Source organism: Crotalus tigris, unplaced genomic scaffold (assembly GCF_016545835.1).
Source record: "Crotalus tigris isolate CLP2741 ecotype Arizona unplaced genomic scaffold, ASM1654583v1 scf7180000017639.5415321, whole genome shotgun sequence".
Classification (NCBI taxonomy): domain Eukaryota; kingdom Metazoa; phylum Chordata; class Lepidosauria; order Squamata; family Viperidae; genus Crotalus; species Crotalus tigris.
The window spans coordinates 4,238,241-4,263,141 of NW_024096532.1; the positions used below are offsets into that span (position 1 = coordinate 4,238,241).

A 24,901-nucleotide genomic window follows, 5' to 3' on the forward strand; every position below is an offset into this window, starting at 1 on the left:
CTCATATGTTTTCTGAGTGAAGAATGTGGATTTCCTGTCTAATCACAGAATGCATGAAATGTGTTTGGGGGCATGTGCAGAACTTAGTACTAGGAATCCTACATTCATCAGTGTTTATTTAATCACATTTCTTATGGCTACTCACTCCAGCAGACTTTGGGTGGATTACAATATATTAAAAAAACATTTGAAAAAAGTTAAGAAACACATGTAAGAAATGTGAAATCCTAGATCAGTGGTGGCGAACCTATGGCACGGGTGCCAGAGGCGGCACTCAAGAGCCCTCTCTGTGGGCACGCATGCCGTCACCCTAGTCCTAGGCCTTCAGCTGGGTTTTATAAAACCTTTTCGCTTTAGGCCTCCGCCGCCGTGTGCAAAAAAAAAAAAAGGTTCAATCAATCAGTCAATTTCAACTTCCGCGGGGGAAAAAAGATGGAATTGATTGATTGAACTTTTTAGCCCCACCCAGTCTGCCATTACCACTGCAGCCACGCCCACCCAATGGGCCACACCCACCCAATGGGCCACACTCAGCCGGCACCCAACGATGCATGTGGGTTTTGGGTTGCAGTTTGGGCACTCGGTCTCTAAAAGGTTTGCCATCACTGGCCTAGATTAAAAACAACCATACCAATAAAAGCATAATACAAAACATTATAGGGGAATCTCAGATACACTACCCCAGGCCTGAGAACTTTAAATGCTTTAAAGTCCTTCTGGAACCCCAGGAGAGAGGGTGCCACCCATGTCTCCAGGGGAATCTTATTCCTCATTCAGAGACCCTGGAAAGAAAGGCAGATCTCCACACACCTCAGTGTGGCATTCTTGACTTTATAATGGAATATTCTGGCTTATTTTCTACTGAGGTGCAGCTTTCACTGAGATGGTAAACCAGAGACTGAGCTGAAAAATTCCAGATGGGGAAAGAAGGGGAGGAGGATTAAATGTTCTTTTATACAAAACACAAGATCCTTCCTCAAACTCCGAACAATGTTCATCCCCCCCCCCTTTTTCTAAGACAAGTCCAGTAAAGCAAGATATCTTAATTAAGGAACACAAATCCAACATTCTTCTATGCAGTTATCATCTCTGTTCCAATTCAGCTTCAATCACAGGAGTCTTTTCTATCTCTAGAACCAGCATCGTCATTGCTGACAATTCAGAGTCAGAAGTCCACTCAGCCAATACGGGGAGGGCTGAATGAAAGCAACCTACAATCCAGGAATTTAGTTCCAGACTCCCAGAATCCTCTACTAACACTCAACTAGCTACATGTCCTTCTAAGAGACACTCAGCCTAATTGCAACCACCCAGAATTGCTTTGTGTGAGATGAACAGTCATATAAATAAATGGTTACAGGTAATCCTAAACTCACAATCACAATTGGGACCAGAATTTCCATTGCTAAGTAAAGGGGTTGTGAGTTGTGCCCAATTTTACAACCTTCTTTTGCCACAGTTAGTGAGCAGATTGCAGCAGTGGTTAAGTGAATTGTGTAGTTGTTAAACAAATCTGGCTGGCTGGGAAAGTCGCAAATGGCCATCAGAACCCCAAAATACCATTGTAAATAGATGCCAGCTGTCAAGTGCCTGAATTTTGATCAGAAATACTGCAATAGTCATATGTGTGAAGATTGGTGGCGAGTCACTTTTTTCAGTGTTGTTGTAACTTTGAACTGACTCTAAATGAATGATTGTTAAGTCGAGGAGTACCTGTATTATTAATGTGAAATAAACTCATTTTTCATGTGCAAATACTCTGACCAATTTTTTTCAAGACTCGTTTTTGTTCATGGCCTATACCTGAGTGGCAAAAATGGCTCTCTTCATCATTGTGAAATCTTCTTTGTCCAACATTTTGTTCATGTCAGGAAGGTTCCCCCTGAAATAGAAAAGCAGGCAATGAATAATGTGGAAATTAATAATATTTACAGTCCTCTGGGTCTAACAGAAAAAGACCTGGAAAAAAATGGAACTCTGATTTTATATATGGTGACGGCTGCCAGACTGCTCTACACACAAAAATGGAAGGATGTTTTGATCCCCACCAGGGACGGATGGCTACAAAAGCTGATGGAATTAGCAGAGATGGCTAAATTGACTGTTTTGATAAAAAAAAAACCAGGATCCTTTATAAGTACTTTTGTTTCTACTTGGAAACCGCTTCTGGACTTTGTGCTTGAGTTAGAAAAAAATGATATTATGATTTTGGGTTTTACTGATTAGACTGATTTGTTGATACAGAAATGGCTAGTTCATACTACTATAGAAATATAAAAAGTTGAGATTCGATGTTAATGCCTTATCCTACTGCCGCAGAGGGAGTTGGAAATTAATGCCTTTTTTTTCTTTTCCTCCTTTTCCACACTTCTCTTTTCCCCCCTCCCCTACTATTGTTCCTTACTATTTGTTTTTGTGTTTTTGTATTTTATGTTGTAAGTGAATAAAAATCCTTTTTTTAAAAAAAAATATTTTCAGTACTGCTTATCACTTGGATGCGCATTCTAGTTTTTATATCGGAACCAGGATTTCTGAAATAGGCTTCTATCAAATTAATACTTCTCAGAAGAGACAAGGCAAAGAGAAAGAGAAGGTCTCTTAAGTTCCCATTCTCTGTAGCCATGGCAACCCAGCAGTCCATTCTCCGATGCTCAGCACTTTATCATATTTCTTCTTGCCTTCTCTAGGAGACTTACACGAGGAGGGATTCGTACAGTTTTTTGCCAAACTTCTCCTTCACTGCGTTAGCTGTGTCCCTAGAATTAAAAAAAGGGAAAAAAGGGTGGGGGTAGGAGGGGAGGGAGGAAGAAATTATCATTTGTGACAGGACCTAGGATTCCTTGAATGCTTCTGAATCAAGGATTAAGAAAAACGGCTTCCAGTGGCTGTGGGATTTTCTTCCCAGAGAGAGTTAAATTAGATCTAACAGACTTGAGAAAAGAGGAAAACTGTCTCAATATCAGTATTTCTTCAGGTAGGGAGAAACCTTCCCTGTTCTGAGGCTTCAGAATAGATTGGACTTTGCCATAGCTCATAGACTGAAGGCCAAATTGGGTGAGAATTATGGGAATCTTTCATTACTACCTATGTGGTGCATTTTTATCTGGCTTTTTTTGAAAAAGCAATTTACTGGGAAGAGTCTCATTCACTAGCCTTATCCCCATAACATTTTCGCTTTGAGGTAGGTTGGACTACGTACAGGTTTTTGTTGATTTAAAAAATTCATTTAGTGGCTGTTTGAAGTTACAACGGTACTGAAAAAAGAGACTTAAGACAGTTTTTCACACTTATGACCGTTGTAGCATGCCCAAGGTCACATGATCAGTATTCAGATGCTTAGTCAATGGGAAAGCCAGATTCACTTAACAACCGTGTCACTAACTTAACAACTGCAGATTCACTTAATAACTGTGACAAGAAAGGTCATAAAGTGGAGCAAAACTCAAGAAATGCTTCAGTCAGCAACATAAATTTTGGGCTCAATTGCAGTCGTAGGTCAAAGACTACCTGTAGTAGCCATTGGGCTAAAAGCTTAAGATTTATGTTAAATAAAGCCTAAGAACAATTCTACTCTCCCCCATTTTATCTTTGCAATCCTCTAATTTGTATACTAGTCCTTGATTTATGACCACAATTGGGATCAGATTTTCCACGGCTGAGCAAGGTGGCGTCGAATTGTGACCAATTTAGGATCGTTTTTGCAATGGTTATTAAGTGAATAACGGTAGTTATTAAGTAAATCATGCAATTGTTAAGTGAATTCAGCTTCCCCTATTGCAGTGGTTCTCAACCTTTTTAATGCCGTGACCCCCAACCGGTCGTAAGTTGAGGACTACTCAACCGGTCGTTAAGTCAAGGACTACTCAACTGGTGCAGCACCATTTGCAGAATGGGACTTTTGGCGGGCTCAGCAGGGCAGAGACAGCCTGGACAATTCCTATTGGCTTTTGAAAGCCAATAGAATTAGACTCTATTCAAGACAATCTATTCTATTGGCTTTCAAAAGCCAATAGAATAAAAGGGAGTAGCACAGCTAAGGAAAAGGGGGGGGAAAATGGCAGACTGTGTTGTTTGGCGACCCCCGTGAAATGGTCGTTCGACCCCAAATGGGGTCCCGACCCACAGGTTGAGAACCACTGCCCTATTGACTTTGCTTGTCAGAAGCCCGCTAGGAAGGTGGTAAATGGCCACCACATGAGCCCAGGATGCCCCGACCATCCTAAATATGTGCCAGTTGCCATTTGCCTAAATTCTAAATTCTGGAGAATGCTATGATGGTTGCAAGTGCAAGGACCAGTTGTATCTTGCATTTTTCTGTGCCATTGTAACTTTGCACGTTCACTAAATGAACGTTATATCTGGTTAGAGAACTAAGACATTTGAATGATTTACCATATATCAGCACATCCTTTCCAAATGTACTTTGAACTTGTATGGGCAATTTGGTTTTCCTGATAAGGAAGGTTGGTGTGATGTATTTTTATTTCATTCACTACAAAGCCTGATACAAAAGAAGCCTGTTACAAGGACAGATTTATGAGATCCAGAACCTGACACAAACTTACCAGAGCTGTTTGCGGACGGCTTGGCCTTTTAGTGTCTCCACGTTGAAATTATTTGTCCTAGCTGGCATGATAAAAAATGCTACTACTGTAATCTGGCTTCCATTCACCTATAGAGAGAAGCCACAAAAAATGGGTATGAAAGATCACTAGAGTACTTTTAAATATGGTCAAACCTGCTCCCTGAAACAGTAGATAAGCTGACCCATGTTAAAAGAGTTTAATTAATTGAATTCATAATTTGTTTTTAGAATTCATCTTTCCCCCCATTCTAATATGTTGTCAGTTCCTCACGAGTCGTTTGCATTAGTCTTACAGCTTAAGGACTCCTGAGGTGCTTATTAAAAAGCAGAAACTCACATGTTCCAGGCAGATAAATGAACAATAGCCTAGAAATATGACTATGCTTGGCAAGGATGAGGAAAACTGGATGAATAGATGGATAAATCAAGAATGTTCCTGGGATGTTCTTGTAGGAGCTACATGATGTCCAAGAATCATGAAACTATCATTTAATCCCAGGAAAGGATTCGTGACAATAAGGCTGGTGTGAACATCTACAGCTAATATGGATCTGAAATGCAATACGTTCTCTCTTCCTTTCTATTTTCCCTAGGACTGGGTTGAAGAGAGAACTCCTTATGGCTAAAACATCTCAGCTGGACAGATTAGGAGATGATGGCCAGACTGGGAGTCCTTTATTATAAGTATCTTTTCATGGGGTATTCTTGGGATATGGTTCAATTACCACTCCTGCCAGCTTAAAATAGTTCCAATATATTCTTCCTGCTTTCGTCCAAATGTATTCTGTGTAGTCATTCTACCCATTGTCTTTCCTCTCTACAACAATGTAAGGGTGAAGATAAATCCAAAAACAATTTCCAGATTCCTTGGGCTACAGTTCCTTAACTCGAGACACATGGTTGTCCCATTGCTGTAGGCCATGGGTCCCCAACATCGGTCCATGGACCAGCACCGGGCCACGGCATGCCACAAACCAAGCCGCACAAACAAGCAAAGCCCCCTCCATGGGATGCAGGCAGCATGCGAAACCACGCCCCCTGTGGTTCATGGAAAAATCTCTCTCCACATAACTGGTCTCTGGTGACCAAAATGTTGGGGGCCACTACTGTGGGCCATACCCTCTCAATACAGCCACATCTAATTGCCTGCCCACCATCTTTTACATCTCGTTCCATTATAGCCCCCATTTTACTAATCACCCTCAGCAGGTAGTTGAGCCTCGCTAGGGCTTCCAAGAAAACGTCAGCTCCTTTGTTGGAGTATTCATAGCGTCCAGCGATGAAGAAGAAAATAGTTTTGTCCAGGTTGAAGTCCAGGTGCCTAGGAAAATAACACATAGTAATGGTGAAGATGACTCTAAGTCCAAGCTTGAAAAACCAGAAATCTTATGTAATTTAAAAGCCAAGACAAGTAAATTGTCTAAATAAATAAAAAGACGCACTAATAGATTAGAAATATCCATGGTGCTTATATCAACAACCACAACATTGCAAAAATAGTTGGGGGAATCCATGGGGGTGGGGTGGGGGCTGGAACATCATCCGACCCAATATGAAGAAGCAAGTGCCCTGTGTTCAACAGAAATTATTTTTATGCCCTAGAGCAGACATGTCAAACTCGCAACGTCATGTGACGTTGCACAACATATGGGGCCGGTTTTGCCATTGCTGACAATGGGATGGGTGCGGCTTCCACATAATGCATCTGGCCTGCGGGCTGACAGTTTGACACCTCTGCCCTAGAGAGAAGAAATCAAAAAAAGTTTGGTATAGTATTTAAGTTAAAGAATGAAATTTGCACTTTCCAAATCTGTATAAACCAGAATACAATCATCCTTCAATGTTTATACTTTTCTGGTAATATCACACACTCTTCCCAAAAAACTGCTGGGAAAAACTTTTTTTATGGATGGGATCAATGTGCATACTTAAATAGTTGTGAGTCTTCCCTAGCAACATGCAGCAAAATGTTTTAAAATGAAGTGTGTGTGTGTGTGGGGGGGTGTATTTCAAAATAGCTCTTTCTCACACACACACACATATGCAGAATATACAGCTGGCAGAAATCTTTTTTTTTTAAAAAAAAAAATCTTAATAGTTCCCTATTAAGTCACAATGGTATTATTTATTAAGCATTAGACATGCAAACTATGAATGCAAAGTGGAAAAACAAAACAAAAAAGAGATAGAGCTCCATGTGTGGGCATTTCTCAGTGCAATAAAAACAGAAAGGAGAATGGACAAGAAAATAAGAAGCAAGAACAGGAAAAATGTCAGACCCGTGACAGATGAGGGAAGGCAAATAGAAGCATAGATAGGTAGTCCTCGGCTTACAATAGCTCGTTCAGTGACAGTTCAAAATTACAATGGCACTGAAAGTGGCTCATGACCATTGCAGAATCCCCATGGTCATGTCATCAAAATTCGGGCACTTGGCAATTGGTTCATATTTATGACGGTTGCAGAGTTCCAGTGTCACCTTTTGCGACCTTCTGATAAACAAAGTCAATGGGGAAGCCAGATTCACTTAAGTTGTTACTAACTTAACAACTGCAGCGATTCACTTAACAGATGTGGCAAGAAAAGTTGTAAAATGGGGCAAAACTCACTAAGCAACTGTCTCACTTTAGCAACAGAAATTTTGGTCTCAATTTGGTCATAAACTGAGGACTACCAGTATTTCTAATGCAGTTTGATTTTCATTAATGTACAGATGCCTATAACCTGAATAAGAAAGCAGTAGTTCTTCATTTAGTTATTTATAAACCTATTCTTTATGAATAACAAATGATTTTTCTCTCATAAGAGTGTCCAGGAAATTTTTTTCAATACCTCATTCTTTGATTCTGCTAGCCTTGAGCAAAAACAACTGCTCATTTTTCCTACTCCTCTTTGAAAGTTATTAACATTATTTATTGTCTATTATTAATTTATATCCTGCCTTTCCTGTGAGAGCTCCTCCCTCGTCCAATTTTCCCTTTTTGTATTCTGTCAAAGTGGCATCTCTTGTTCTCCATACAGAAAGGAAATTTATTTTGCCTAAAAAGTGGAGACCCAAACTGAGTCACTTTCAGGTGGGAAGAATCAGGACCACATCTTAAATTCCAGTTAAAATTTATTGCTCAAGCCTATACACAAGAATCTAGTCAACTAACAGTCAGCACTAAATTGACACTAGATAAGAGTCAACATAATTCAAGGGGGGCTGGAGGTGAATCATTTGTGGCAACATAACGACTCCAGATGAATTCCTCTCTTGACTCCACCCCCAGTCTCTGCCTCTTCTTCTACTCTTTTAAAAGGAAGAACACTAAGCTTTCACTTTACACTTGAAGGTGTGTTATGACAACAACATTGTGGAAGATGAATGGAGCACAAATAGTCATTTGTTTTTAATTCATGAATATTCTTACATCACTTGTCACTACTAGCTTCAGTTTGTCCCCTAGAAACTCAGCTTCTTAGGGCAAGCTGTTATAATTGATATGATACTAGTGAAGCTAATGATAACTCACCCGTAAAAATGGCCTCGGACAAATTCCTGGATACGAGCTTTGCTCTGGGCATGGAGGTTTTGGAATTCATGCATAGCAGAGAACTTCTTGACATTCAAACCATTGGGAGTCACAATATCTGGATATGCAATGCATATGGAGATGGGTTTTGTAAAAAGTGGGGAGTTTTAGCACTTTAAGTTTCTGAATTTACTCAAGCTGCAATGATATATGTGCAGAAAAGCACATGTGTGAGTCACAACAAGTGTTTTCCCAAATGTATTCAGCTTCCTCAGACATCCTTGAAAATATAATTGATGAATGCCTTTGAGAGCAACTGATTCAATGTATAGGAATGGATGGGTAAAACAGACCCCAAGGAAAAGGAAGGGGAGTGGTCTTGCGACATCACAAGGAGCCAGCCAATCAGAACTACTAGTCTTAACTGCAAATAAGAATAGACATTCTCCTCCTCCTACATCCCTTTCTTTATTCTGAAAAAGGATAAGCAGGCTGGTCCTTAAAAAAAAAATCACTGGATACAATCAAAAATTCACAGTACATATTAAGATTAAATATTTTTAAGAATTTTTAAAATGAATTGTAAAATGGTTATTTTATATCAGGAATTCTTTCTATCTAAGAAAGAGATTAAACATCAAGCTTCAACGTAAGATTTCTAGCAGCAGTCTAATTAATATTGTTTAAAGACTAGAAAATTTCATTAAAAACTACCAGACCTGAGATTCTGCATTCTACGCAAAGCAACCAATTTCCTTGTAATATTATTCTGCACATAAATCAAAGAAAGCTCAAACTGGATAGGATCTTGTCACACAAAACAATCGTTTAGCTTTTAAGGCAACTCACCAGGTTTCCGTTTTAACAGATGTTCAGCTTCTACTGCTGTGATTTGAGAAACTGTAGTAAAAACATGTGTGCAGTGGATAGCAGCTCTTTCCATACAATAACGATGGTAAATTTGCCGATCTCCAGCTTCCTTATCCACATTAAACTGGGGGCAAGACAAAGTATATTAAACATCCTGAAATGCACAGAATTGCATGGAGTAAAAGCAGGAAAGAATACAGGCAGTCCTCGACTTATGACCACAACTGAGCCCAACATTGCTGTTGTTAAGTGAGACATTTGTTAAGTGAGTTTTGTCCCATTTTACAACATTTGCTGCCACAGTTGTTTAATGAATCGCTGCAGTTGATAGGTTTGCAACCCGGTTGTTAAGTGAATCTGGCTTCCCCATTGACTTTGCTTGTCAGAAGGTTGCAAAAGCGGATTGCGTGACCCTGGGACACTGCAGCCATCGTAAATATGAACCAGTTGCCCAGCATCCGTATTTTGATCACATAATCACCATGGGAATGCTGCAATGGTGGTTTAAGTGTGAAAAATGGTCCTAAGTCACTTTTTTCAGTGACACTGTAACTTTGAACGGTCCCTAAATGAACTGCTTTAGGTCAAGGGCTACCAGTAGTATCTTGATGGTTGAACAAAGGAGAATGCAATTCAATAATCTAATTTCCAAGACTCTAAGAACTTAATAATTCTACAATTTTTCTTTGTGAAATTCATTTGTAATCCTCTCACGAGTGCTAACAAATGGGTGCCTTGACTGAGAGTTAGAAAAACTGAGGATAGCTTTTTTAGCGTTTTCTCTTCTTAATCCAGTTCCAACTACAGAGAGCCCTCAACTTATGACCATAATTGAGCCCAAACTTTTTGTTGTTAAGTGAGACATTTGTTATGGGTTTTGCCTCATTTTACAACCTTTCTTCCCTCAGTCATTAAGTGATTCACTGCAGTTGATAAGGTAGTAACATGGTGGTTAAGTGCAGGGCTTTTCAACCTTTTCACCCATCGTACCACTTTTAGGATATGGCAATATCCGAGTACCACCAATCACCTAGAAAGGTGTCAAAAACTTGATGACCAAAAAAAAAAAAAAAGGAAAAAAGTGATAAAGTACAGGTAGTCCTCGACTTACAACAGTTCGCTTAATGACTGTTTGAAGGTACAATAGCACTGAAAAAAGCGCCTCCCAAGTCACAGCCAAGCAAGACATTTGCCTGCCCATCTGGCAGTGCTCTTCCTCCTGTCTGAAGTTTCCATTGTTGTGAGCATTTCTGTTGAGGATTGGCAGTGGGGGTGGGGTGGGGGAGGTGTTTGGTTTTTATTCCTCCCGTCTGCTGGGTGGTTGCAGCAGGTTTTGGTCACTTCACATGACCCTGGGACACTGTGACCATCATAAATATGAATCAGTTGCCAAGCATCTGAATGTAAATCACAAGACCCTGGAGAGGCTGCAACATTCCAGCTGATTGGCACTTCTGGGCTCAGCAGAAGCACCAGGATCAGTGCTGCTTTCCAGCTGATTGGTGCTTCTTCAGGGCTCAGCAGAAGCACTAAGATCAGCACTGAGCTCCAGCTGGAGCCTGGCGCTGATCCTGGCACTTCCACTGAGCCCTAACAGTCCTGAAGAAGTGCCGATCAGTTGGAAAGTGGCACTGATCCTGGTGTTTCCGTTGAACCCTGACAACCCTGCAGCTCCAGCCATCTCTCGCTCAGGCTTGTGTGGTGCTGCCACTGGTTCAGCTCATTCCCCTCCCCCGCTACCACTTTTCTAGGATGGTCGTGTACCACCTGCCAAGTGCCAATGTACCACAGGTAGTACCCATACCACTGGTTGAAAAGCCCTGGTTAAGCTTATCAGAAGGTCGCAAGAGGTGATCACATGACCCAGGGACACTGCAACAGTGATAAATATGAACCAGTTGCCAAGCATCTGAATTTTTATCACATAATCATGGAGATGCTGCAAAGGTCATAACTGTGAAAAACGATCATAGTATGGTTACCCATACTCGGTAGCGTTATCAGTGTGACGGGAAGTTGGGTTTGCTCTGTTTCTATACAAGTGAGTTGCTCTGACAGTATTGGTGGGAATGTCTTGGTGGTTAATCGATTAGGCTGTTGTTTACTGTTTGATTGTTTGTCTGAGTTGGTAGTTTCTTGAGCAGAGTATTGCTTACTATTTGATGGCTGATCTAGTATTAATCTTGATATTAATTTCTGCTTATCTGAGTACTGATGGCAGGCAAAGAGATATTTGGGTCATTTTGTTTCCTTTTTAGCTTTTTGATTGTCTTTTTTGAACGGCATGTAGATGTTGTTTATATCTCTGTGCCTGTTGATGGCTGATTTGTCTGAATGCCACACTTCCAGGAATTCTCCACCCACCAATCGATTTTCAATTCTAATGGTTAAAAGACTCACAGTCTGCAGATTGTTGTAGAAGTCCACACTTCCTGCACACAGGTAGCGGCCAAGCAGGGTAGCATGGGTGGTGAAGATAGTAGCTATTGGAAGTTTCCGGATCCGACAGAGGAAGAGGCCAACACCAGATAGCCACTCATGGAAATGACCAATGATGAATGGCTTTTCTTCACACTGTGCAGCAAACTGTACAAAAAAACAGAAGAAGAGAGTGAAGAGAAAGATATTGGGAGAGAGGAAAGGGAGAAGTTTTCTGATAGAAACATGTTGCCTTACCTCCCCTAGGAACCAGGCTGTGAGGAAGCCAAAGAGGACGGCGTCATTGGCCTCTCGGTCATACCAGGGAATCCCAATGGAGCAGCTTTCCCACAATTCAGTCTTCCAGCGATCCAAGCTCCAAGCGGTTGCCCCAATATCAATGAGGATCACATATGGACCCCCCTCAATCAGCCAGCGGCCAAAGTAAACCTAGACAGACAGCAGATTAATGAATAGCAGAGGTATAAATTGACATTTTTGTATTTAATCCAGAGATATTCTGTAAAGCACAATCAACAAAGCATCAATCATAAAGGACAGTGCTCAATTAAGCAAATTTTATCATCAACTTAATAATATCCACACTCATGAGGTTATGTTCTAGAATGATGAACAAGCATTTTGTCTCTCAGATTCTTGAAGGAACATGCATAAGGGGATCTTATATAAGGAAGTTCCACATATACTTCTACTTTAAATCATCTGAATTTTCAGCTCTGCTTATTTACATGTTCAAACTTTGTCTTTTGTTTTGTGTGCTAGAAATATAATACATCTTTTTTCTGCAGAAGCTGAAATACTTCAAGCTGAAATACTTCAACTTTATACCCATTAGATTTATCAATGGAATTACGAAAAAGCTTCTTAAAATTATTTGTGTATACATTTAATGTGGAATCTGTACATGCAAGGAAGCTTAGATCATGACTTCTGCACTTCAGATTTTGCAGACCTCCAAATCTGAGGAGAATATCTCGGTAACTTATTTTTAACTCTCAAATTCTCCAAATGCTTTACTTTCCAGTGGACCTTGTAAATCATGACTCCATTTTAATCCAGTACTCTTTTTCTCTTTCATCTCTCAGACCTGCTTTAATTTATGAGATCATCACCCCTTCTCCACTCATTTCACATACCAAAGTGTACAGAGATATGTGCACCATGTGTGTTTGTACATCTCTAATTTTAGTCTCTGGTTCATGTTACCTCATCTCCATTTATAAAAGGTCGCTTTGCCTGGGGTTGTTTTTTGCTGGGCAACCCAAAATAACCTCTTGCTCTGAAATGAGGTTAGGAAAAAGAAAAATCAAGTAAAAAAAGAGGGAATATTAAATGTATGCTATATGTACCTTCCATACTGGAAATAGTCAATATCTACATTCAATAGTTCCAGCATACATTTAAATGTGTTTTTATACCAGTGTTTTCCTGCTTGCTTGTAACTGTTTTAGGGAACTGATCATAATATATCTGATATCGTATCCAATTTGGAACCAGTACTTACATGATACAAAGATAAGCCAAAATTTCTGGCTAATTGGATGAACAATATACAGATCTGTGCCCAGATTAATAATCATAGTTTTGGGAGCTGTAAACCAGCATTCTTGGGTTTTGTCACAGTGGCTGGGGTCTGTCATTGTTTTCCACAGTTAATCAATTAATGGGGACTTGTCTATATATGTGAAGTCCCACAAACCACATGCATTAGAACATACCGATACATTTTTCCTGTCTTCTTCTGGGAAGGGAATGTGAGCAAATATGACTATTTGCATTTGTACAATAACTCAAGAGTGAGAAGACAATTCGGCATTATCTTAATATTTTAAAATATTTGCTTACAGATATGCAGCAGCAAAAAAACCCCACAATACAAATCTTTTGCTCATCTGTTTTCTAATGACTTTAAAGTGGGCATGAGACTCCCTGGGTCCTTCAGCAGTTATGGGATCACAGCTCTCCTCATTCTTATCTTTGTGGTGATTCTCACTGGCATGGATGGAAACTGGAGTTCAACAACTTTAGAAGAGTACAGATTCCTCCTTCTACACCTGCACCTTGAAAGAAGATGCCTTCCCATGCAAATATTCCCCATACTTGTGGGTTGCATCACGATGATGCAGTTTTGAAGCCTGTAGCATAATGGCAGGACCCTCATTCTCTTTGCACACAGAAAGTCCCAGCTTCAATCCTTGCCAGCTCTGATTAAAATAGGGCTGGTGGCCTTTTGCCCATTCCCAAAATTCATTCTATAGCTAATAGATCAAGCTGTCAAAATCTGGCAGCAAGGCAAACGTTTCTCAAGTGAAATAAATGAAATAAAGGTTACCATAGATGTGTGAGATTTCCATTAAGCTCAACTTACTTATTTTTTCTTTAAATCTACCTGAATTTCCCTAAAAACATTTTGCAGCCTTTCAAGAGCCAGGGATTTGGGGAGGGGGGGGGAGGATTTCCATATTCATGACATATCCTCATAGATTTGGAAATTGAGAAGAGAAGTAAAAACAGATGCCTGGCATTAGAATGATCTTCAATGGCAACTAACATTTATTTCTTGCGCTACATCGCTGGAATCCTAAATTGTTCTTGATGTTCCTATGTAAAGATGAACAGATTGGGCCACCAACAGGCAGAAACCTTTAGAGTAATCTCACTGGAGATGGCCTGGAGATGAAGAATGTTTCTTTTACTTTGAGGGAGAAGAGGATTAAACTATCTGTAGGATGCCTTCACCTGGGCAGAACCTCCACAGTCCTGGTCCTGAAGAAAGAACTGGCAGAGCTATTGTGACTTCCGCAGCTTCTCTCCAAGTGATTGAAGGTGTTCAGGTGCAAAATAGTCCAATTGCAAAAGATCAAACACCTTTTGCTGGCTGAAGGGAGACTGATGCTTCTAAACAGCTTTCCAGCAAGGTTTCCAACTATCTCATAATCTGGCCCAATTTCTCCCATTGATGGAGGTCCATTTAATTAATTTAACTAAGAGTCATTTCTTTTTATCTTCTTGTCCTTTTTAATGCATCAAAAGTATACAAACAAAAAAAGAGGAAAACTAATTTTACAAAGGAACCAATGATCTTAGACAAGTTGTTTCAAAATGTTCATATAGCCCGGAGTTATTTATTACACAAAGATTGTGGATTCTTGGAAGTACAGTAGTATCTCAAAAGGTGTCCACAGTGAATTAAAGTAATAATTTTAAATGTTGCATAAATCTTGCACAATTTCAGCATTCTCATGGAAGACTTCACCAGATTTCAGAGTGAGATTGCTGAGATTCTATGACTTTTGGAAACCTTATAATATCTCAGGATTTGTGTATGTGTGAGTACACTGCAAGAATCTCCTGGTTAGAAGAATATAGGCAACCTGATACAGGTAGTCCTCGACTTATAATAGTTCTTTTAATGACTGTTTGAAGTAACAAAGGCATTGAAAAAAGTGACATGATTGTTGTTCACACTTATGTCCATTGTACCATCCCCATGGTCACATGATCAAAATTCAGGCATTTGGCAGCTGACTCATATTTATGATAGCTGCAGTGTCTCAGGGTGATAGGATCGCCTTTTGTGACCTGACAAGAAAGTTAATGGGGAAGCCAAATTCACTTAACAACTGAATTACTAATTTAATTTCTGCAGTGATTCACTTAACTGTGGCAAGAAAGGTCATAAAATGGGGCAAAACTCATTTAACAAATGTCTCACTTAACAACAAAAATGTTGGGCTCAATTGTGGTTGTAAATTGAGGACTACCTGTGTTGGTCTACAAGGAAGTCTCTATGTTAGACTGGCCAGCATATGACAAAACTGATCATAAGTTTCTATATTATAAGCATGTGACATAGTGTGACTCACATGGAAATATGGTCTACACCTTCTTCAACTTACTAAAAAGAATTATTGTATCTAAAACCTGGATTGATCAAAACCTCCTGGATGGTAGAGAGCAATACACATGGGTTCATCCAATGGTGATCAATGATTTGAAGCACTGTAACTTAGAATATAACTGTAGCAAATAGTAAAAACATGAAATTATAAAATAGGAAAGTTAATTGCCCAACTGTAATTCTTTAACAGAATTCTTAACAAATAGTTCAACTTTAAACAGGAAGTAAGACAAGAATGGGTATCCCCTTGATTGCTTAATGCATTCATGGATAATGCTTGAAATGTTATTACAGTTGTGTAATTTGGGGACATGAATAGGTGTACTTTTGTGTGCACAAATGATTTCCAACAAATATTAGACAGAGCATATGGTGCAATAAGAAGTATGGATCTAAACACTCTATCAGAAAACAAAGTATTTGCATCTGACAACAAAAATGAACAATTGTAAATTATTCAGAAATGGCAAAAATAGATGAATTTGCATCCATGATGTTTGTTAAATATAGAGAAATGGATAGAGAAATTTTAAGATGTGCAAATGCTGAAAAAATATAGTAAATAGTCTATTATGAGAATGTCTATTGAAAGACATATAATGGATGTGTATAAATGTAGATTTCTGCCTACATTTTATAAAGAAATGAAAGTTGAATATATCAGAAGAAATGCAGTGTGATGGGAACGGAGTACTTAATACAGTCAAAAATCAATCAGTGCTGAATGGATGAATCAAATACGAGAGAGACCACTATGAAAAATATATATTGAGATACTCTGGTCATATAGAAGATATTAATAGGAGTCACATTGCCAAACCAAGGTAAGATGGAAGAATGAGTGGGTTGGGAGTAACCAAGAAAATTGTGTTGGGTGGAGTTGATGAGATCCTCAAAAAGAGTGAGAAGTTTAAAGAACGAAATATATGAAATTATGTACGCATATAGTTTACAAGGACAGTTTGTAAGAATATAAAGAGGTAGTGATGGTATTATGAGCTACAGGTAATCCTTGACTTATAATACTTCATTTAGTGAGTGTTTGAAGTTACAACAGCACTACAAGTGACATGACTGTTTTTCATACTTGCAACCACTGCAACAGCCTCATGGTGATGTGATCAAAATTCACACGCTTGGCAACTGACTCACATTTATGACTATTTCGGTGTCCCAGAGTGATCACTTTTTGCAACCTTCTGACAAGCAAAGTCAATGGGAAAGCCAGATTCGCTTACCAACTATGTCTCTAACTTAACAACTGTGGTGATTTATTTAACAACTGTGGCAAAAAAGGTTATAAAATGGGGCAAAACTCACTAAGCAACATAAATGTTGGGCTCAACTGTGGTTATAAGTCGAGCACTACCTGTACTTTACTTACAATGCCTTCATTTCTCCAGCTTATAATATTTATACCTTTTCGCATGGCATTATGTTGGTTAGTCCAGGATGAAACAGAGTGCTGGATACGTATATATGCATCTATGTAGATTCCTCAGAGATAAAGTTATCTCTAATTTCCTCTGACTTGAAATTCTTTCTTCCTAGCCTAAAGTAGAGCCTTTACCTATCACTAGCTACTGACATTCCTTTTAAACTAGAATTATAATGAACTGAATTGAATATTCTTGTTGTACCGCTGTATCCATAAACATTCCTCACCAACAAAGGCAAAGAATTGCTTCTGAGAATTAAGCCAACTGAGGCGTAAGTCCCACATATTTCCCCCCCCCCCAATCCTGCAGTCTCTTACTTTACATCCTTTTGAATTCATGGAGTCAATGGTTCGGCGAATGGCAGGGTGGGGGGGGTCTATCAGCTCCACCTGTGTGCGCACATTCAATTCCAGGTAAGGTCCAATCAGAAAGTAATTCTCGCCCCATTCATCCAGTGTAATCTTGGCTTTTGTTTGGATAACAGTGAAGATCCCACCAACTGAAAGAAGAGAGAATAAGTATTTGTTTTCTCCTTGCATGCTTGTAAATTATCCTGAGCACCCATCTTAGTCAAGAAGCTTTAGAGCAGGGTGTCAAACTGCCAGCCTGCAGGCCGATTACATCATATGGAGGTCCGTGCCCAGCCCAGCTGCGGCAATGCAAAAAAAGTCACGATACCTCGGGACCATCAGGTGATGTGCCAGAGTTTGACATCCGTGCTGTAGAGCAATGTAAATTTACTATAGTGCAGGTTTTCTCACTCTTGGCAATTTTAAGATGTGTATGGACTTCAATGCCCAGAATTCCTCAGCCAGCTTTGGAAGTTGAATTCTGGAAGTTGAAGCCCATATATCTTAAAATTGCCAAAGTTGGGAAAATCAGCTCTAATAGCTTTATTTAATGCAATTTATTCTTCTACATTGTATGGATATGCTAATACATCCTGAATATATAAAAAACAACATAAACCTTTTAAAATAAATCTAAGAATGTACAGATGTCAGTATCTGATCAGCCTATGCTCACTTGACTCTAAATGTGAAATTCATCAGCTGTAGCTTCAGGACAGACAAAGTAGAATATTTTTTCATATAATCCCTTTTAAATTACTGCAGATTTTGCTAACACAATGTTTTTAACCAGGCTGCTGTGCAATTATGGGAACTGTAGTCATCACCTATCAGGTGAAGATCAAGGTAAGCTGGTCAAAGTTGAATTACATCGTTCTTCACAATCTAAATATGTCTTTAAAAGTAACTTTGATTAATGCATGGAAAATTGGCCTGTTATTGGCTATTGGCCCCAATGGCTGTTTCAATATTGAAATTAGGCAAATGTAGAAAACTTCTAAAATTATTTTGAAATTGCATGCAATTTGTACACTGTTGCAGGGTTATTAGTGAGCCTTTGTGTTTGTATTTCATTTTTAACCCATTGCACTGAGGGATCTTTATCAAAATCTCTGCTGATAAGTCTCTTTCCAGATTCCTTTTAAAGGACTGATTTGAACCTTAAATGTCTTGAAGGCTGCATTTCCCCCTATCCAAATCTTATGATCTTCTTTGGCCTTCCATTTCTATGTGACCTTCCCAAATGAGCAAAGTGGTAGAGAGTTTCAAGGAGATTGATTTGGCCTTTTGGTGGCTTATGATTTGGCCTTTCTCCATCGGTTCTGTGGAGAAAGGTTTTTTCATGGATCAGAGGGTACATGGTTTTGTGTGCTGCTTGTAACCCACAGAAGGGGCTTTGCTTGTTTGTGCGGACTGATTGCTGGCATGCTGCGGCCCAGTACTGGTCCACGGACTGGGGGTGGGCACCCCTGGCTTATGATACTCTGATTATGAAATAGATTTCCCAGAGAAGTTCACCTAATATTATCTTTATGATCTTTTTGGTCCAGATAAAGATCATGGTTATTCATTCAAGCTTTTACAATGCTTTCTCTCTTTTGTCTAGATCTCTCATTTTTAGACGCTGCTTCGTGTGCAATTGTTTTATACTGTTATTTTAACATTGTATTTTTGAGACACTTGACAGATCCAGCTAAAATGACCAATACTTCACCAGAAAGCAAAAATTCAGTGTTATGATCAGCCCAAAACTCTTTATGTTCCATTCATCTAAATCAGCGGTTCCCAACCTTTTCTATACACCATACCCCTAAAATGCTTCTGATACAAATGTTCGAAATAACAGCAACGAATTATGCATATACACTATAATTTTGAAAACCCAAGTTTTTGCACCCCCTGGAATATCATCTTGCCCCCCCAGGGGTACAAGCACCCCCAGTGACGTAAACAAAACTATAGTTTTATTATACCTGCGCCCCACATAAAAGCAGCTGGATTATGGAAGCAGGCAGACTGTTATCAATCATACCCAGCACAGAAGCTTGCTGCAACAGTTCTTAGTCCTCTCTCCCTCTCTCTTTCTCTCGGTGTGTGTCTGTGTGTGTTATGCCAGGGGTCCCCAACCCCCAGTCCATGGACTGGTACCGGTCCGTGGCATGCCAGCAACCGGTCTGCACAAACAAGCCAAGCCCCATCAGCGAGATGCAGGCAGTACACAAAACCACCACCACCCCCTCTGGCCCATGGAAAAACCTCTCTCCGCATAACCAGTCCCTGGTGCCCAAAAGGTTGGGGATCTCTGTCTTATGCTATACAACTAAGCCAAAAGGTATTTCTTCATATATTCAATCTCCTCTAAGTGGCTGGACTCCAACTTCCTTCCTGGGAAGCAGGCAAACCCAGCCAGCACTTACAAACCACTGTATTTACTTTATACTCAAGGACCCTGGCTCCTTCAACTACATTCTCCTCCCCTCTTGAGGAGGCTTGCTTCCTCTTCCAAACAGGGAGTTGTACCGGAAAAGCAATAAAAACACCCACATGAATATTTTATGAGGGAAGAATGAATGGGAAATAGCACTGTAGAATATAAGATCGTGAAGCTTCGCAATGAAACCAAACAGAGCTTAGACTGTGTCTAGAGGTGGAGGTTTAGAGTCATGAGAAACAGTAATGTCTTATTGCTGAGGAACTGTGGGCATTTAGGAGGATTTATCCAAATAGTCATTAAAGCAACCTTTCCAGCTTGGGTGCCCTATATATGTGTCCACTTCTTCTAAAATTTAACAGTCACCATGCTATCTGGGAAATTTTAGGAGTTGAAGTCCGTACTTCTGGAGGATACTTAGGCTGGAGAAGACTTCTTTTAATGGGTTAAATTGATTTTCTTTGTGAGATCATTTCGTTATCATAGCAGAAGAGCTAGAAAGTGAACAGGGCACTCTTATAGGCATTTTGCATTTCAGATTTGCTCTCAGAAGCAAGGGAGTGAAATGGAAATCGTTTCCACAAAATTCTTGGCACAATAGATATCTTGCTGAAGGAATGGCAGTCTATAGCTTCTGAAATCCTTTTCTGGGCCCCTATAAACCTCTCCCAAATGTATCATTGAGAAGAAATATCCTGCTATTCAATCTAAAATAAGATTTAATATAGCAAAAAAAGGAGAAAAATGCAACTTTCCTGAGGAAAAACATCCAAGACTATCTTGAACTAAATCAAATCATGGAAAGTCTCCCTAATAGAACACTGTCCCCCTACCCACTATAACCACAAATTCTTTTCTAAAAAAAATTAAGCAAGGCTCCCAATTAGCAAGGAGTCAACCATTGTTACTCTTCTATTACCCACTCTGTAACAAAAAATGAGCACATGGTTTAGAAACAAACTTACTTTGCTTCCTGATTGCCTCACTACTCTCCCCTTCCTCTGTTGGTTCAGTATACTAGATTTTATGTTGTAAGCAACACAAGGCAGGAACCTGCCCTCTCAAAGTTCATAAGATGTCAAACACTCTTAATAGCACAACAATGAAAAAGAGCAGATTAACTAACACACACTCTGCTAGAGAGAAGTTCCCTGAAGATGAGCTCCAGTATAAGTCTGAAAGTTTGGAAGACAAAACACCAGTCCTGGTGACCGACCCCAATTGAATCCTGCAACATTATCCTGGGACACATATATTCACCTTCATTTATAAGACCAGATTAAATTCTTTTTCAGAGACCTTTCTTGAGCTGCTACCTCCAAACATCAGAACCTGACCTTCCTATCACACATCAATTACAATTGCATGCTTTTCTAAGGCATTTTAGAACTAGGTAAATGCCGGCCTCTCATATCAACACCACAGAGCATTGCTTCTCTCTCTCTAGCTCTAGGCCAAGTCTCATCTTGGAGCTGCAGACAGTTGTCAATTAAAGATCCAGAGAGGAAAAAATGAACAATAAGTTGAACTCCGTCCCATTTCTCCCCTGAGTGCCTGCATCACACACCCAGGATTTTGTATCCTGCATGCCACGATGAATGTACTCTACACTGATGTATCTGCAACCTGTTCAGAAGATCCAAAAATGTACTTCTCCAGAAATGTACTTGCCTGAAGCAAAAACAAAACAAAACAAAAACCTCATGATGCTTTATTCTTGCTTGTTTACTTACTTGAATAGAAGCGACGAGAGTCCTGCAAATGATCACAGGGCAAAGGACAGAGATAGGCCACAAAACATGCAGGTAGTCTTATCTGAGGAAACAACCCACAACTGAGGCAGGTACCCTATTCAGAGGTAGAGATAGACCCAAGTATCATCTTGTATTCTAAGACCATCATTTTTAGTACCAAAATGGTACCACCATTGACAAGAAAAGGGCAATTCAGGGAAAGGTCTTATGTAGATTTTTAAAAGAATCATAGGAAAAAAATCACTTTGTAGGGAAAGTTCACAAAGTCATTCTACTAATAGTCTGTGGGGAAGACAGATGAAGAACAGAAGGAATATATGAAATAAAGGGGTGAACATCTTGACCAGCAGCAGTACTTATTGCTATTTCACACTACAACAATTCTTTAAAGATACAAGTGGTTGACTAGACTAATTTTCAGATATGGTCATTCCTGGTAAATTTAGTGATAAAATATTTAAAGTGAAATGTGGCATTTAAAACTCTATTAACGATATAATTTAGATATATATTTACATATATGTATGTAGATTCACAAAAAGGCTTAAAAGCCAATTCTTTTTTGTAAAATTACAAATTCTATTTGTATTGGCATGGAATCCTACATTCAGCAGGATTCGCTACATTAAACAGATTCTAATTTACAACGATTATCCACCAGGATCTCTGTGCGTACCAACAATTCTATAGGTTTGTTGTAGACCATGAGTTCTAATTCTGCCTTAGGCCTGAAGCTAGCTGACACAGGCCAGTCATTCTCTCAGCTGTGTGACAAAGACGATAGTACATCACTTCCAAAAATGTTTCCAAGTAAACTGCAAGGACTTATGCAGGTAATCACCAGGAATCAAGAGTTACTCAAAGGCATGCATGCAAAGCCCCCTTTTTGCTGACACTGAGAGAATTGGAAAGCTATCTAAAGAGGACCCCAGGTTTTCTACATCCTGCATATTGGTGATAATCTATTCTAGTACATGATAGAAAAAAATAATGCATTAAAAAAATCACTTTGGGGAAGATCCTGTTCAGTGGTCATGTGCTGTGGTAAGCAGTTATCCTGATCTGAAAGTAGATCTAAACAGAGATGCAGCTTCTGAAGGAATGAGTAGCATTTCAAAAAGTTTCTTATGCAGTGGAGGAGAGCTTGTATGTATTTCGTGTACATATATTGTACTGAGTACATATCAAGAATATACACAACAGATGTTCAAAATTCAACCCAGGCCAAAACATCTTTAATTAGCTTTAAAAGCTAAAGCAAGCACATGAGAACAGTTTTATAGCAACACTGACATATTCAGATTTATTGGGAATCCCTACCCTTTTTTAAGAATGTAGTGCTGTTCTAGCTGTTTTTCAGCACAGTCACATTACTACAGGGAAAGTCAGCCTGAAACACTGTCCTTGGGATCTCAGTGCCTTAAACCTCCAGCTGTGTAGTAGCTGGTTTCCAGAAGTGGATCTTCCCAACGAACACACAGTGACAGCAGCTTGCTGAATCGTATTGCCCTGGAAATGTTCACTATAAAAGGGTACTGTCATCTCAGACAGCACTAACCCACATATGAAAGATTTATGGAAGGGAGGATGCAAGAACTGCAAAGGGAGGGAGGAAAGGTCTAAGAGTTTTCCTAAAGTGCTGAGCAACATTGCTTGGAAGAAACTGCAACAAGAACTTCCTTTCCCCCCACATGAGGATTTTTTAAAAAATATAAACACCTTTTGCTTTAACATTCAACATGCCAGTCAATCATTTTTAAAGACAGACAGACAACCTGTTTCCCAATTTTTTTTTGTCTCCATGTCATGCCCTTCCACAATTCAATGAGTTGCCCATATAATGGTTGATTAGGCCTGATCCTTCTCTGCCTGCTCAACCAAAAGAGTCTTTGACCAGCAATCAGATAAGTCTTCGTTTCTATAGACTCCATTCCCGGGTGATACTTGAATTCTGGCCTCAGTTCTTTCAATACTGCTTATCCTTTGGCTTGCAAATAGTTCTGCAGAATCTGTTTCCAGCCACCTTCCCATTAAGAAATCCAGGCCTTCCAATTCCCAAACTCTCTCCTGCTCCAACTTTGGAAACCCGATCATTTCCCTAAGATCTTCTTTAAAAATAGTCACCACGTACCTTTATTGGCCACCTCCCAAGCCACTTCGAAAAGAATGGCATTATCAAGGTCAAGTTCATCTTCCCAATCCTCCAACCCAGAGAGGGAGGTCACGGACAGGCTGCGGGTCAGCGGCATAGTCTCAAGAGGATGAAAGCAAGGGCAAGAGGACTTGGGGGTGGGGAGGAGGTGTCAGGGCCTAACCTGGAGAAAGAGAAAGGAAGATGTGGTCAAAAGACAGGCCAATATCTGCTCAGGACCAGTTGCAGGAGGTGGCACTTCAGAACTCCTCTGCATCTTAGATCCTAGTTTTATCTACCCCACCCCACTAAATATGTCACGTGTCTATCTTGCAACCTCACCCAGTTGCCGGCCTACCTGGTTCTAAAAAAACATTGTAAGTCAATTGTCCCCCCCCTCTGGCTCTTCCAACACGATCTTTGAGATGCTTGTCTTTTTAGTCTGGAGTAGCAGCAACAGCTGAAGGAAGGAACAGGGTAAGATGGTGGAAATCGCCTGGATTGGGGGAGGCTGCAACAGATTTATTGCAGCTTTCCAAAAGGGTTCATTTGGGAGTTAGCTCAGAGAGTAGTCTATAAGATTCCTGGGCGCAGCAAGGAAAGAAGAATGCTAAATCATGAAAAGCACCTCTTAACTTTAAGACAATGGGCTAAAAGAAACGATGCCCCCCCCCCATCCCCATTTTCTACGCCGGGTCCCTTATTTGGACAGGGTGACGTGCAAAGGAAAGAACAGGCAACAAAGTTCCTTTAAGGGGCTGCAGGCAAACAGGAACGGGGGATGGGAGAAAATCTCAAGATTTTGAAGAAACCAAATTTGTGCCTCTAAGTTGCCCGGGGGGGGGGGAGGGCACATTAATGACTATGAAGAGGGAAATCAACGTCGCACGATTTGCAGTGGAGCATTCAGGGCTCAGTCCCGGGAGAAATCGGGGATGCAGGAAGGAGCTAGGAATGAATAAAGGATTTTGTGCATTGAAAAAACAAACCAAAACAAACCAGCAAGATTCTTTTGGCCTTTAAAGGAATGGAAGACCCCGATCTCTTGGCGAAGTGCGGGGAAGCCCGCTCGCACTTACCTCTCGGGAGCCGAAGTCTAAGGACTCCCCGTCCGACCCCCTCCCTCCACCGCCACCGCCTGGACCACGCAGACCCCGAAGCCACGCCCAGGAGGTTGTTACAAGGACTTAAAGGAGTAGCGTCGCTGCCGTCACGAAGGCAGAGCGCGGGGGGGGGGTAGAGAGAATGGAGGCTTCCTGGAAATTGCTTTCGGTGGAAGGGAAATCGAAAGGGAGGGCAAAAAAATAAGCAGGTGAATGCAGGGTGAGATTCGGAGGCAAAAAGAAAATATAGCAGATAGGAAGTACAGGCGGTCCTCGATTTACAATAGTTCACTTAGTGACTGTTTTAAGTTACCTTTGACAATCTGACAAAACAAAGTCAACGGGGAAGCCAGATTCACTTAACATCCATGCTATTAACAACT

The 24,901-nt window shown here is 40.1% G+C and overlaps 1 protein-coding gene across 3 annotated transcripts in view; it reads right to left on the reverse strand.

The window, feature by feature from the left end:
• GYS1 (glycogen synthase 1) overlaps positions 1-24,585 on the reverse strand; it is a 37,618-nt gene extending 13,033 nt beyond the window's left edge. The window contains exons 1-12 of one of the 3 annotated variants that reach the window (XM_039335261.1): positions 24,495-24,585; positions 23,416-23,599; positions 21,264-21,378; positions 17,067-17,248; positions 11,647-11,838; positions 11,371-11,556; positions 8,950-9,094; positions 8,101-8,218; positions 5,786-5,906; positions 4,566-4,672; positions 2,697-2,756; positions 1,804-1,882 (exon numbers count right to left, since the gene is read on the reverse strand). In XM_039335261.1, coding sequence (XP_039191195.1) covers positions 1,804-1,882; positions 2,697-2,756; positions 4,566-4,672; positions 5,786-5,906; positions 8,101-8,218; positions 8,950-9,094; positions 11,371-11,556; positions 11,647-11,838; positions 17,067-17,248; positions 21,264-21,378; positions 23,416-23,475 — 1,365 coding nt within the window. In that variant the 5' untranslated portion in view covers positions 23,476-23,599; positions 24,495-24,585. Of the gene's footprint in view, positions 1-1,803; positions 1,883-2,696; positions 2,757-4,565; positions 4,673-5,785; positions 5,907-8,100; positions 8,219-8,949; positions 9,095-11,370; positions 11,557-11,646; positions 11,839-17,066; positions 17,249-21,263; positions 21,379-23,415; positions 23,600-24,414; positions 24,439-24,494 lie in introns of those variants that run through there. The other 2 variants (XM_039335262.1, XM_039335263.1) reach the window with 2 other exon arrangements.
• Positions 24,586-24,901: the final 316 nt, after the last annotated feature.